Here is a 15,134-nt window from a genome sequence, read left to right on the forward strand (position 1 = left end):
AAAATGTGCATATTCGTTTTCAAATGTGTTGTATAATTTTCAATATCATTCTATAAAACTACTTTTAAAAAGCAGTGTTATAGCGAAGTTTTACTGATGCTACCATATCATAGATAAATATAGAGAAAAACTTGCAAAGGCAAAAAACGCAAAAATCACTGGGGAGTTTTTCATGTAATGCCCGTGGTGATGCCCATTGCAATTGTTGTTGTTTCAATTTCAATTTCGTTTCAATGCATATTTTATATTCTGCCCGATTCTGGCTGATTCTGACCAATTAAAATCCACAAAGACTGAGGTGCTTGCTGGCCAAATTTGGAAAGGCCTCATGCATTGTTGCTGTCATTGCCCAATGCCCATTGGTATTTATTGAAAACCAGATTAAATTGGTTTATAACATTCACATAACCTGAACCTATTAGCATCAAAACTAACTGCTTGAGGCTTTTGAGTGCTAGGTAAGTCACTAGTTAACTGTAAGACATGCTTTTAAGTCTTAAAGTTTTAAGATCAGAATTGTGTCATAGATATTACATAGGAACCAACCTATTTTCCTACTTACCCATCAAAGAAACAACTCAATTTCAATTTTTCAGATTTTGCTAAGGACTGTTCATGGGCCCTGTGTGGGGTAGGACCGCACACAGGCTCTAAGCTCCACCCACAGCCTCCTTATGTTGATGTCATTCTGTCACCGCACTTTGACACAGCTGACAGCGGCTGCTGTGCGGCTGCAGCAGCACAGACACCGGCCACCACAAGGAGCCATGTGATGTCATGCCACCTACCCATCCCCTACCCCTAGCCTGCTGCACACACCACACTCAGAAGTTTACGGTGCTCATGAACAGCCCTTGGATTCAAGTTTTCCTCCATGCATTATGAATAAAAATGTGCAAAAGGTGGCATGCAGGGACATGCCAATACTATATTAACTTATAAACCATTAGGTTTTGCCTAATTACTATCATCAATATTATCACACAGAGCTTCCAAAAAGTTTGCCCCATTTGCAAAAAATTATCTTATTGTGCTTTCATATGCACCCTGACCTTGACCTCTGTGCAATGTTTATTATAAAGCCAATTTTGCCCAAAATAGCTGTTCAACTAAATTTTCTTTTTTGAGGCAAGAATGGATGAAATTGTATGTGTTAGGACTTAGGAGGGGCATTTATTCTAATTTCCCCCTTGAATTGTCAGTACCTCATCTACTTCATGAGCTTGACTAGAATCAACAATGACCCTCTTGTATCTCAGCTTTGATAATTGTTACTATTGTGTTTTATCTAACATCATTGGTTTTTGATAATTTTGTATTTGTAATTTGCTCTTTGCAAAAACAATATTTTTTTTCTTGCAGACCTCATCAGCAATGGCAGCTTCTTCAGAGATCATCAATTTGAATGTTGGTGGGACAAGGTAAGTGTAACTCAAATTTGAATTAGAAAGCATGGCAAATGACCAGTTTCCTAAATCCTAAACACAATAGATATGGTAACTAGCAATTTTAATGTTACTATACCCAAAAAAGGTGAAAATTTTCAGAATGTTATCTGATTGATCTAGTGCAATGCATTTGTAAATGTGACCATCTGACCATGTCTTTTCAGTTATGCCCTTGCTAGTTGTTGTCAATCTATATTACTATTTGAGGAGGGCGTAGTTTCTGTCTATTACGAAGGTCGCGACATGGTGCTACGTAGCGCGGGTTACAGATCACACCGTTGCACCTACCGCGCTGAAATTTGCGCAAGTTATAGAACAAGGATGGACAACGTGCCTTTGAGCGGTCTCGGCTCGATCGGATCGATAGCGAGCGCGTGGCGCGTGCCCAAAAAGTGCAAATTCGCGTCATAGACTTTACATGTATAAATCGGCTGGCAAAAACGGGCGAAAATGGCTAAATTTGCCCGACACGGGTCCGTTCCCCGTGCAATATCTCGGTAGCCGTGCGCCCGATCGGCACGGGGAAAACAGCATCGTGTAGAGAATCGAACGGGCAATCGAATAGTGTGCGGTGCAGGGGTGGCACGCGCCACGTGCAAGTGTGAGGGCAATTTCATTTCAAAAAGTGCCATTTTAAACGCATTTTGGATTTTATTTTATTTTCCCGTGACCATCAGACTGAGAGAGTTGAAACAACGTCAATTGCCAAGAGAAATGTACCGCCTCTCATGGAAAAATTGTGGACAGCTAATTGATCAAAAACAATGTGGAAAAAATCGCTGAATTAAAATGGTATTTGTCCATAATGTGCCACTAAAAAGATACACGGGATTTGCTGCTTAACCTGATACGCTTGACAATTGAAAAAGCTATCATTAGAAAGAGCATTCAATTCTCTCCAAGATCCAATCATCACGTTTGCATGACAAGCAACAGTATTCTTAAAAATATAAATGTTTTAAACCTCTGCAAAACGATTTTTAGCGAAAATTATCTACGCCTTTCATTTGTCTTAAAACTACGCACCTCAATTATAAAGCACATTTGACAGATTCTGAAGTCCCACTGAAGGTCCCACTTATTAAAAAAAGCAGCTTGGACCCAAACTGTCCGGATAGCTACCGACCAATTTCTTTGGTGTCCACGGTATCAAAGCTGCTCGAATTACTGCTTCTTCGAGAAATCCAACTTTCTTTCCGACCTTCAGACCTACAGTTTGGATTCCTTCAGCGCCGGGGCACCAGAGAGGCAACGCTACTCGTCCAGGAAGCGGCTGGCCACTATTTGTTGCACGAATCCCCGCTGTTTGTCGCTAATCTCGACGCTCGTAAGTGCTTTGACCGAATATGGCACGCTGGCATCCTACTTCGGGCTAAAGACTACTTATCTCGCCGAAGCTGGCTGGTTTTAGCCTTCTGGTATAGCGACCTCTCAGCACGAGTTCGGTTCGGAGGTTCTATATCGGATGCGTTTTCCGTACGACGAGGGGTGAGGCAAGGTGCGCTTCTGTCACCATGCTTGGCCAATATTTTCTTAAGGCCGCTGATACAGCAACTGGACGCTACCGGCCTTGGTGCAATGGTCTGTGGTAAGCATGTCCCAGTAGTGGCTTACGCTGATGACCTCCTAGTCATGTCGGGGAACGCACTTGACTTGCAAAAGCTATTGGATTCTGTCTCAGAATTCTCAGTTAGCTGGAGGCTCGAATTTGTTAACCCGGTTCCGAGCGCAACCAAAAGTCACTGTTTCATTTTCGGTGCTGGTCTTTTAGCCCAGCGACCTGAGTGGCACTTATGCAACCATTTGCTCACGTGTAAGGAATACACTGAGCACCTTGGTGTTCAGCTGCACCCGAACCTTCAGGGCCGAGTGCACGTAGATGCACGCGTGTCCCGTGGACGAGGCGCCTATTTCGGTCTCTCCCGAGCGGGTTTGTTCAGCTCGCAGCTCCCTGGCCCTGACAAAGCTTTCCTTTGGCGAGCCATAGTATCCCCGACCCTGTTATTTGGTTGTGCTCTGTGCCCTCTGGGACCCGCCGACATCTCTCGTCTCGAGTCCTGGCAAGCAGCAACAGTCAAAGCTGCCTTACGTTTGCCATCCAGAGCCCACCACACAGCTTTGCTCGCTGCTCTGCACATACCGAAGGTGCAGGAGACTCTACGTCGCTCCATCATCGCGTGCTTCCGTGATGCGTTCCGCGAAAATCACCGCCTACGCCAAATTCTGGTTGCCAGCCTGGCCACTCTTGTTCTTGGGGATGCCTCATCGGGACACTGCGCGCCTATCGTTAGATTTATGTTCATCGTATGTGGGGCCAATATGAGTGTGCTTCTACAGGTTGCTGGAGGTCATATCCCACCTGAGATTATGTACACCCCAAGACCCCCCTGTGGAGTCACCGACTCGCTCAGTTGGCTCCTGGCTCAGAACACTGGGGAGGCATGGGCACTAATACAAATGATATTAGCGCCACCCATATGATAGTGTTATGTTGTTTTTGGTATGCCTATGTTTTGGTGTAGGTATGATTGTGCATATGTTTTCTGGCGTATGTCTTGTGTGCATTGTGTATGTTTGTTATGCCCATGCTTGTCTTGTCTCTAGACGTAATACAATTGATGATGATGATGATGATGATGAAGTGGAAAGCATGCTTATCAGACACGGGCACCTCGATGCGGTGGATATTTTTTCCACAAACCAAAACGTTTAGCCGTCAAAAAGCAATCGACCGAAATGGATAGATAACCCAACCGACACAAGAACAACCGAACACCCGCCGATCGAAAATATCCCTTTTCGCGTTGCGGAGCACGCGGGTCACCCTAGTTGTTAGCTAACTCTGCACACACAACAAAGTGTAGGGCCACAATATATTGAGCTGCCTAACTGGCTGCTCTTGAATTATAATAAATTATTGTCTATTGTGAAGTCACCTAATCCTTCAAAATAGTGCTTCCAAACAAGATTCTAATGTGCTCCAATCCAACAAGCTGGGACTGTTTGACATATACATAGACATAGAATGCTGTCCCAGCCTTGCCTGGGAACTATAAAAATCCATGTGTCAACTGTAAAATCAAGTGGTGGCTATTATTATCAGATAATCGAATAATTGTTAAAATAAATAGCAGTGGATTGTCTATAAAAGAGTCAATTTGAAACTGCATAAACAAACAAGAACCCTATTCCTGGCGGGCTCCGCCGGGACAAGAAACTGGCGGGGGGGGGGGGGCCGATTCGGCCCCCCTTCAGATCTCAAAAACTACACATCGCAGCGACAAACGGCGAACGGCGTTTGATAGGTCGTTTAAAGATCTACAACTTTTACATAAAACATTTTCAGGTCAGGTCAATATTGAGGTCACCAGAGGTCATCAACGATAAAATGTTTTGAAATTTGTTACCTATATAACTTTTAAACTAAGAAACATTCAGACATAAAACCAATACATTTTTTGTTGCTCTCGCCGAGGCGATGCGAAATAAGTATGTGATGACCTTCACAGGTCAATTTGAAATTTGACCTGAGGTCAAGGTCAGGTCATTCATCAATGAGGTTGTGGGGTATAGTCATGCTGCATACCAAACGAAGCGCCTTGACCAGGCGAGCAGTTTGGTACCACTTACAAGTCTTTAGCACCATCATGTCGTGATTTATTGACAGAAAAACGATTTATGACGTCACATGACCTCAGATGACCTTTGCCGGTGCCCCTGTCAATTAGCGGCACCAGGATCATCACCGATGAGATAATCTTCCATAATACTGAAAGAATTGGGTGGTTTTGACTCGTTTACACGAAGCAGGAGGCGTTTCAATATTTTCCCATAGGTTTGCAATGTAAAGGTCACGAGTCTGGCCTGACCTCAGGTCACAGATATGAAAATTCTGAGATGTACAAATTGCACATACTGGTACCCTAACTTAAGCCTGAAGAGAAGAAATTGATCGGTCAAAAACTCTAGCTCTGGCGTGATTGCAAACTTTTCTGAGGTAGGGTCACCAAACCGCCTCTGGTGACCTGACCTGAGGTCAGATCAACTCAAAATTTTCAGAAATGCTGCGTAAAAGCCTTTTAGGAAAAGTCAGAAAATTTGAGCTTCCTAGCTCAAAGCGTTTGGGAGTAATAACCAAAAAACCTCAGGGGGGGGGCTCCTGAGGCCCCCCCCCCCGCCAACCTTGTTCATAGTTGTGTCAGGTACTCAAGTATGTCAACACAAAGCATGAATTTCAAAGCTAACACAGCAAAAGTAACTGAAAACTGAGTGATAACAGATGGGCTCCAGCAATACTGCTAACTAGACATTAGACAATGAAATAGGTACAGCAAGGCTTAGTAGGTATGATCGTTAGCACTTTAGGCTTCCAGTGAGTAGCTGAGAAAGGTTACCGGAAGTCCTGACAGAACAAAGAATGACGCACTCGTCGTTTAGACGCCGAGTCAGTCGTTTGCGGAATATTTCAGGTTTTCCGTAATCTCTGTTACTAGGTGATGAAGCTGTCAGTGCAGGAATGAGTTGCCCAGCGCGGGTCCTTATGTGGTGAAATACCTCAATGTTTTAACCACCGACGCAAATGACCTTCCAATCGATGAGTCCGTAGATCTCATTTCAGCTATCGAGTAGAGTCGTACACAATATACATTATACATCAAGGGCGCAAAATGACCTCGCAGTCGGCGCGCCCCTAACCCCCAACAAACAAACAATATACATCAAGATACCTACACACATAGCCTTTCGCGTTTCTCAGGGCACCGCTGCAGCGATCTGTCATCATTTATCTCTCATTTTGCATCTTATCATTTGTATCGTATCAAATCTCGTATCGTATGCATCCTTTCAAGTAGTTTTTAGACATTTGAATCCAGTGCATGTCTTGCCTAATGGGATAGAAGAGCCAGTACGAACGCCAGCGACCGAGCCCCTGGGACCACTCTTCCGAACCTGAACGATAGATAGTGCGGCGGCTGTCCGAACTCGCGGGTGTTCGAGACCGACTCACTGCCAGCACCGTACTGTTCCAGACTACGGGTCGGACATTCTGGTATTGGCCACGTACAAAGTCATAGCTGGCTCATTAGGATTGCTCCTACACGCATTCCAAATAACAGCGCTCGTTTTCCGCGGGTACCGTCGCGATTACGAAGCTTGAAGATGATACAACTGTCTGGCCACAGAGCACATCGTAATTTCTTATCAGTGCATAACTATTTATACAATGCTTAGCTGAAAAATCTCATAATTAATGGATTAAGAAATTCTAGCGATTTCCTTTTCTGCTGTTTTATGCCAAAGAGTTAAATTAACTACCATAGAGTCCACTCAGACACTAAGTAAACACTAGAATGCTCTAACGCCTCCCCGCATTCCGTGTTCAGGTTTTCCACCTCGCGCCAGACGCTGACGTGGGTGCAGGACACCTTCTTCACCGCCATGCTGAGCGGCAGGATCTCCAGCATGCGCGACGAGACGGGCGCCATCTTCATCGACAGGGACCCCAAGCTGTTCGGCGTCATCCTCAACTACCTGCGCACCCGCGACATTGACCTCAGGTCAGTCATTCTACCACCGTGGTAGGTGGTTACTCAGGCAATGTTGACTTGTAACCGGGCACTGATGTGCTATGAGGCGTGGATGATTGACGTCTGTTGTGCTGGGCTGGGGGCTTCCATACGGTGGGCTTATTACGAGCGAGCGAGCGCAGCGAGCGAAGTGAGTCTTTTCAATATAACGGAAAAATCTCAGTATGAGCGGCCCGGCCCGGCCCGGCCCGGTCCGGCCCGGCCCGGCCTGTAACGCTTTTGAGAGGCTTATATCTCAGCAACCGCTGGACCGATTGGCCTGCGGTCTTTTTTGTTGGGTAGCCCCATCCCTTCTACCCCGTAATTGACTACTTTTGATATGTCTCAGTGACCGTCGTGGCACGTGCCACGTGAAAAGTCAAGGGTGTTCAAGCTGTTTTGCAAAAGTAGTGATTTTGAGAGGCTCATATCTCAGCAGCCGCTTGGGCGATTGACTTGCGGTAATTTTTGTAGGGTAGCAGCATCCCTTCTACCCAAAATAGGATACTCTCGATGCATGTGGGTCACCCCCAGTGCTCGTGCAAAACACAACAATAAGAGGTGCCAAATTTGTTCCCATTTCAGTAACTCGGTAATTACTGGGGCGATTTCGCTAAAACTTGGCATACAGGTAGGCACCCACCAGGCAATGCATTCCCATGTGTTGCGGTTAGGGTGCTACTGCACGTGCGCACGTGCAGGGGGCGTTTCCAGATCTTGCGAACGGCTGGGCCGATTGCGCTCAAATTTGGTACACGGTTGGGGACCAGTTAGTAGGGTGCCGTGCAAAAGTCATTTTGGACCCCGTTTGCACGTGCGCACGTGCAGAATGCCGCTTCCAGATCTCAGGAACGGCTGGGCCGATTGCGTTCAAATTTGGCACACCGCTAGCGACCAGTTAGAAGGGTGCTTTGCGCAAGCCCGTTGGAAGCACCTTCTCGCCCTTCCGCACGTGCAGGGCTCACTATCTCGCTCGCTCGTTCTTCGCCCAAAAGGCGTTTTACTGGTATTACATTAGGGCTTACTTACTGTAGCAATGTCTTGTTGGTTTTTGCTTGGATGGGTAGTGTTTGCACTTCTTCAAGGCTTGTCATTTCGATCATCAGTACCCTGTTAGACCTGCGCTATCTGTCGCTCTTCTCTCCATCTCTAACGACCCTCTCGCCCCCCCCCCCCCCAGTTCGGTGGACCTGGACGCGCTGCGCCACGAGGCCGAGTTTTACGGCCTGCAGCCGCTGGTGGGCCGGCTGGCGCTCTGTCAGGATCTGACTGCGCCCACCTGTGGCAGTGTGCTGTTCCACGGACTGCTGCAGCCGGCCGGTCAGTGCACGGAGGGGATGGAGGGGCAGGAGAAAAGGGGAGGGTATGGAGAGGACTGTGGACAAGTGAGGGGATGGAGAGGATATGGATTGAGGGGCTGGTAAGGGCGGTCTGACAAGGATACCAGCAGGCGGGTCAGTAGACGCAAAGGTCAGGGATGGGGTTACATCCCCTGGCTTGGGGATGACAAGGGGATGGGGATGACACTTGACAGGACGAGGCAAGGGGACGGACGGCTGTGGAGGTGTCGTGCGCGTGTCTGTGGACGGAGGGGGAGGCGGGTTGGCCGGTATGTTGCACTGCGTCACTGGATGGATGATTCAGAGGGGGGGGGGGGGGGCACACGGATCGGGTGTTGCATACCTGCTGACGCTAGGCCATGAACAGTCAGATTGATCAGTGCGGTTATTCGGTGGGTACATAGTTGTGGAGGGTGATGGTTGGACTGGATGAATCATTTCTATCATTCCCATAGTTTTCTTTACGAGCTACATATCGGCCAGCTACGGCCGTTCAGAAGGGGAGGGGAGCAGCTGATGCGTCTTTGCGTATGTCTCGTAATAGCTGATAAGGTTAACAGTCCGAATGTTCCAGTAACATGTTCTGTCCCGTTTAGTGCTAACTAACTCTGTCATGTCGTTTCTCCCTGCAGTCCCGCCGCCGTCACCCCATTTCGCGGAGTCGGCGCTGGCTGAAGGGGCCGCCGCCGCTGCCGCCGCCGCCGCTCGGCCCGGGTCCATCGTCCGGCTGCCGGAGACGCCCCGCTCGCACTCCCGCCAGTCGTCTGCCGACCTCAGGTCAGTGTCCCGTGACCTGCGCTGACCTCGGTCAGGTCAGGTCAGTGTCCCGTGACCTGTGCTGATCTCGGTCAGATCAGGTCAGTTCAGTGCTCCCTGACCTCCAGTAACTTAACTGAGGTCTGTAGGTACCGTACCCCAGGCTAGTGCTCCACGCTTGGTGCCTATGTTGCTTTGACAAACCGATCTCAAGTCAGCGCTCTGTGAGCTGTGTTGACGTTACTGAGGTCAGCCGTGCCTCATTTCAGCACTATATGACGTTTTCTGACGTTGCTTAGAATATCAGTCGACCCGGGTCTGATACTAGTTCTCCTACCCCCAGCCCCCTCCGTCCCCTCCGTGCACTGAAGCCTGTACTACATTAAATTTGCTGACCAGCAGGTCATGTCAGTTGTTTTCACTGGCTGTGAACGTCGACCAGCAAGACTGTGTGGTTCCTAACTAGTCCATGCCCTCAGGCCTCAACACCGAAATGAGCTGTTGGGGGGGGGGGGGGGGGGGGGGCTTGGATTGCTGATGTAGGATAAGCTGAATGATATTGTCATTGCTTACGATCACCTCTGGGTCATATTTCTGCATTTGACACTTCACCGGATCCCATTAAAGTGTAGATCATCTTCCTGTCTATTTGACGGATTTATCTATTTGACGTACCTATCTATCTATTTGACGTCTGTTTGACGTATATTTATCGACTATCTGACGTAAGGCTATGGAAAAGAATGTCTGTTCTGTCCTGTTGTTGGTTTCTGTGGTAGTTGGCATCGACCTGTTTGCCCAAGGCTACGATTTATTTACGCGGCCGAGCTGCGCACAATGCAGTAACCTCTGGCCCAATGACTCTGCCCCATTGTACAAAGTCAATATCACCGAAAATTGTGCTTTATTTAAGTGCTTTATTGATACAATCCGGACAACCGGGTTTTCATTGACTGAATCTGTTTCACGGTATTCCATCGATTATTTGGCGATTGATCGATTGTTTATTGGTTCGCCCTGAACCAGTGGTATTTATCACTGGCCAGCCCATGTAACTGAATTGAGTCGTTAATATATACGAGGTTTCCAGTACACTGATAATTTTCTACGAAGGTCACCAAGCATATCTCTATGACCCGCACAACCCAGTACCAACCACTGAGTAGATGCAATTCCTCCTCAGGTGCATAAGTACGTTGTATGTGTTCCCCGCAGCCAGTCTAGCCAATAACTACCGAAATCTCCGGCGTACCCGTATTGAACATGCGAGAAAATCTAAATATCTTCTTTTCGCCACCCTCTCTCACCTCCTCTATCGCCTCCCGGCATCACCCTGTCCCCTGTATGTCATCATCATCATCATCATCATCATCATCATCATCATCATCATCATCATCATCATCATCATCATCATCATCATCATCATCATCATCATCATCATCATCATCATCATCATCATCATCATCATCATCATCATCATCATCATCATCATCATCATCATCATCATTATCATCATCATCATCATTATCATGTTTATTGGCACTGGCAGCTCTACCTATTTGTGCCCTCTGGCAGCTCTATCTGCTGTGTTTGACAGTTTGCTCCCTTTGTCAGTCTACCTACTCGTCTCACCCCTGTTCGCTCCCTCCGACAGGTTCGTGGCCGGTCTGGCGGCGCGGCCAGCACCAGTACCTATGGGTCGGCCGGGCCACTCGCGCGGCGGCTCGCTGGATCTGCGCCACCCGTCACACTCGCGCAGCTCCTCAGCTGATCTGAGCCGCCTGCTGGCCCCGCCCGGCGGGGGAGGGGGCGGAGGGCTGGCCGGTCTGGCAGGGTGGCACGAGGCGGCCGGTGTGCGGATCATCAGGGGACACCACAACTGGCTGGTGGCTGCCTACGCGCACCACGTGTCCTGCTACCGGTGAGGATCGGCGTAGGGAATGGGGGCGTGCTGTGTTTGGTGCCAACAGTGGAGATGTAACGGCAGGGGGTCTGCCTAACGCCATTGCCCATAATTCTGATAACATCAGCTTGCCGATTGTTTTGTGTGTAATTGGTGTTTGGAATGTGAAGATGTCGTCGTTTTTTTCGGCGCTTTTTTAGAGTTTTACCGCGGCTCGTGACATGCGTATTGTGTAACTTATTGACTACATCGCCATTCCATGCGCGCCCACCCACGACGCCGCTGCGTCTCTCGCTCATTCGATGCATTTCTGTCACTCTCACACACCATACCCTTTCTCCTATCTACAGCATGAAGGACTCCACAGGCTGGCACCTGTTCTACACCTCTCCCTACATCACCAGCGCTATCGACCGCGTGGCCATCAACGCCAAGGTGGTGCCCACTGGCTCGGTGGCCGACGCCAGCACTAAGATGCTGGGTATCAGCTGCGGTGCCTCGGTACACCTGTGGCGCATATCGGAGGACGGCTCCAAGTCGGACGTCGGTGAGTGACGGTTTAGTGTGTGGGAAGTGCGTGGGGACTTGATAAGGAAGGTTGTCAGAAGACTAGAGGGGTATTTTGCGGTGTGGCGGAGAGACGTGCGGACTGTGGAGGAAGGACTGGGAGTATAGGATGGACTGGGGATGAATCAAACGTGCATTATTGATCAGTATAGTAAAAAAGATATATTGCAAGCTATAACATGTCGAGTGGCATGGCCTTGTTGTAGGTAACCGACATGGCTTGATGCTTCATTGTCTAGGTGATTGTCTGATGGTCTTATCACATGTTTCGGCGACTTTTATTTGATTATTATATCGTTGTGCTGTCACGTTGCCATCTACTTTCCGTTTAATGCTTCCTCTATCCTCGTGCCATGTCATTCTTACACGTCCATGTCTTCTCTCCCCTTTCAGGTCAGTTCAGTCTGGGTGTGCCGGTGGAGCACCTGTTTTTCATCGGCCCGCAGCTGGTGGCTCTCTCCTCGGCGGGCCGAATCGGCGTCTGGCACGCCATGACCCACCACTGGCAGGCGCAGGAGATCGGCAGCGTGTCCAGCTTCGACCGGGCCGGGAGCTTTCTGCTGCTGGGCGGCACCAATGGCTGTATCTACTACATAGGTCAGTTGGGATGGGTGGTGGACCGTCCTTAGCTCTGAGGCCATTCGAAGCTGTTCTAGGCACCTGTATTGCGCGCAAGTAAAATTGAGTACTAAGCTATGAGCAAAAAATGTTTGTTTTTTTAAGGTTCCGAAGGTAATTGTTAGTCCTGCATCTACCAATTTCCACGAGTTAGATGTGCTCTCTGAGTTTTGAGATGAGCTTGGGGTGGGAAACTGTGATGGAGGGTTTGGGGACTAAGTTTCCCTAGTCCCCCGAAGATTTGCGTTTGTCATGCCGGCGCAAACAACTGTTGGCACATGTTAGTTGGTGGCTGTATATTCACGAGCTGCACGCACTGTCTGTGTGTAGTACGCGGGTACTACACTCGGACAGTGTAGTACAGATTGAAGCCACCAGTTTCCTTTGCTGACACTTTTCCTTTGTCTCTGCGTCCACAGACATGCAGAAGTTTCCGCTGCGTATGAAGGATAACGACCTGCTGGTGACGGAGCTCTACCACGACGCCAGCAATGACCCGATCACGGCCATCAGTGTCTACCTGACTCCGAAAACAAGTAAGGCTCGGCCCGCACGTCACCATACCCCACCCTTGTTCAGTGTAGACTTGTGAAGTAAACTACAAAGCAGAACACATTCTAAGAGCAATCATTTTTATTGCATTTTTATTGCATGCTAATAAACACCAAACATTCACCACAAAATATGCAGAAATACACGGAACAATAAATAGACAATAATATGCCGTCAGGTCAGAGACCATTCAAGCAGGATATAGGGAGTTCAAAGCATTCCTTTTCAAACCGTTCATTGAGCGTGCGCGCTTTTACTGAGTGACGGCGCGGTAGCTGTAGACGGGCTCGTACTCGACGGCCGGCTGCCGGACGGCCGGCCGCTCAGCAGGCGCCGAGTACTGCTGCACGGTGCGCACGGACGGCGCCGCCTCCGTGGACGGCACCTGCGGCGTCGGGTACTCGGTCGGCACCGGCGTCGGCAGCGCGTCGCTCTCGGCGCGGAAGCCCAGCGCGTTGGCCACGTAGCGCACGCTGATGAGCCGTCCGTCGGGAGCTCGGTAGCTGTAGGAGCCGGTGACGGTGCCGTCGGCGCTCTGCTCCTGGCGCTCGATGTCGTCTTCGGAGAGGAAGCGGAACCCGTAGCCGCCCTGGTCGTCGCTGTGGCTCTCCGACTCGAGGATGCGCACCAGAGGCAGCGGAGCGGCGGCGGCGGCGGCGGCGCGGACGGCCGGGGTGGGTCCGTAGCCGGGGGAGCCGGCGGCCGCGGCGGCCACCACGGCAAACAGGGCCACAAACTGTGAAATGGAAGGGGGTATGGTTAGACTGCGAAGACATAATTTCTGACTCCTCAGTCAGATTCAGTGCCCTAACCCACCGCAATAAGCTTGATGGGTATCTCAACATGATCACTGCTCACCTAAACTTTCTACCAAGTCCCACTTCGACCCCACATGTCTTACCATCTTCATGATTGTACGGAGTGAGTCTGGTGGTTGTCCCGTCGGGAGATGCGTCTGTAGTGTGATACCTCCCCGGCGTTCCCGTCGTTATATATAGTGAGGACGGCCCACCGGGTGACCGTGAAAGGGACAGGTTATGGAGACATCCGGTGGTCGACATGGGACGGGGGGTGTATGGGTTGGAGGTCTGCCTGTGATTTATTGGGGTGCTACTGGACGATGGTATTATACATGCGGCACTAAGCATTATAAAACGGGCAGTGCACGGCTGATAAGCATGAATATGCATTTTTCTACAAATGGCTCATAGACCAATATTTTTGCATGCAGCACCGACCCTTGAATGCTTATTTTCTTGTTTAAAATGTCTTAAAAAGATGTTTACATTTTTTAGAGCATTTCAAGACTCATGTCCAAACATTTATCCCGTTAACAGAAAATGTTGAAGACTTTGTTAGTTACAAATTTTTATTACTGAAGCTGTTTGCTTACCTTCTGGTTTTGTTTCCCCCTCATGTTTTTCTTTCTATATAATTGTCTTCTCCGCGCTGACATGATTTTTTTTTGTTATAAAACTTCGCACTTTATAATTCTCCTGTTTCGTAGGCTATCACGCTGTATTTGCTATTCATTTTCATTTTTCATCCTATATTTTGTGAACATTTTTGTTGCACTAATGACTGTTAGCTTTGGGTATGGACTTTAGGATGAACACATTACCAATCATCTGGAGAAGTCAGACGTCGGATCTAACCACCTATTATGCTTTACGAATTCACAAGTTTGTTCAAGAGGGTCACGCCTTCGTATTGACGGTAGTTTCAGAATGCCTTCCGGAAGAAACAGTGCTGCAGGAACCTTTCTTTTTTGTATCGTTTCATCGTTTGTTGTTCGTTTCATGGTTCGTTTCATCGTTCATCGTGTCATCGTTCGTCACACTATTTGTCGATGCATACATGTATCAGTTAGTCAGCTGGGGGATCGCCCACAGTTCATCCGTGGAATTTAGGTCGAAATGTTGTTCGATTATTCCTCTTTCGTCCGTAACTTACTTCACGTATCACCGACTGTGTCTCACCAAGTAATCTTGGTCTCACCCATGCTGCCATCACGACCGGTAGTCCCGAATGCATCGCTATGTGCATCGGCCCCAGTAGAGACCACGTGCATCAGATGAGAGGCTCCTCTCAGCGCACGCTACCGAGGATACACTCTGAGTCGGGTCGCAGGCGTCTCAGCTACGGTGCTGTCCAGCAGTACAACCAGCTGCCATTCGACACAAACAATCGCCACTTCAAATCCACCCTGAGACGCTACCTACTCAGAGAACTGTATGGCTGACCTGATCAAGTATCGCGGTGTATTGTATTGGCCTGAATGTATTTTACCTCGTATGTTTTCAACCTTTGACGTGTGACGATGAAAAACCATATTCGATGGATTCGTTATGAAATATATTCTGATTCTGATTCTGATTCTATC

The 15,134-nt window shown here is 48.7% G+C and overlaps 2 protein-coding genes across 4 annotated transcripts in view; one reads left to right on the forward strand and one right to left on the reverse strand.

Moving 5' to 3' along the window:
• LOC122384122 (BTB/POZ domain-containing protein KCTD3-like) overlaps positions 1-15,134 on the forward strand; it is a 37,713-nt gene continuing 22,579 nt past the window's right edge. Inside the window, exons 1-9 of one of the 2 annotated variants that reach the window (XM_043371153.1) lie at positions 1-174; positions 1,363-1,421; positions 6,833-7,006; positions 8,196-8,335; positions 8,988-9,132; positions 10,766-11,032; positions 11,365-11,561; positions 11,975-12,178; positions 12,619-12,735. In XM_043371153.1, the coding sequence (XP_043227088.1) occupies positions 1,375-1,421; positions 6,833-7,006; positions 8,196-8,335; positions 8,988-9,132; positions 10,766-11,032; positions 11,365-11,561; positions 11,975-12,178; positions 12,619-12,735 (1,291 nt within the window). In that variant the 5' untranslated portion in view covers positions 1-174; positions 1,363-1,374. Of the gene's footprint in view, positions 459-1,362; positions 1,422-6,832; positions 7,007-8,195; positions 8,336-8,987; positions 9,133-10,765; positions 11,033-11,364; positions 11,562-11,974; positions 12,179-12,618; positions 12,736-15,134 lie in introns of both variants that reach the window. The other variant, XM_043371152.1, reaches the window with a different exon arrangement.
• On the reverse strand, positions 12,815-14,777 carry LOC122384124 (cuticle protein 7-like). 2 transcript variants are annotated; one of them, XM_043371154.1, is made up of 2 exons: positions 14,145-14,777; positions 12,815-13,487 (listed from the first exon to the last, which is right to left on the reverse strand). In XM_043371154.1, exons 1-2 carry the CDS (start codon positions 14,205-14,207, stop codon positions 13,005-13,007), a joined length of 546 nt encoding a protein of 181 aa, XP_043227089.1. In that variant the 5' UTR covers positions 14,208-14,777; the 3' UTR covers positions 12,815-13,004. The 2 variants fall into 2 exon arrangements, with proteins under 2 accessions (XP_043227089.1, XP_043227090.1); XM_043371155.1 differs by lacking the exon at positions 14,145-14,777 and adding an exon at positions 13,653-13,693 and having other exon boundaries at positions 12,885-13,487.

This window comes from Amphibalanus amphitrite, unplaced genomic scaffold, assembly GCF_019059575.1.
Source record: "Amphibalanus amphitrite isolate SeventyFive unplaced genomic scaffold, NRLGWU_Aamphi_draft 000182F_arrow, whole genome shotgun sequence".
In the NCBI taxonomy this organism is placed as follows: Eukaryota; Metazoa; Arthropoda; class Thecostraca; order Balanomorpha; family Balanidae; genus Amphibalanus; species Amphibalanus amphitrite.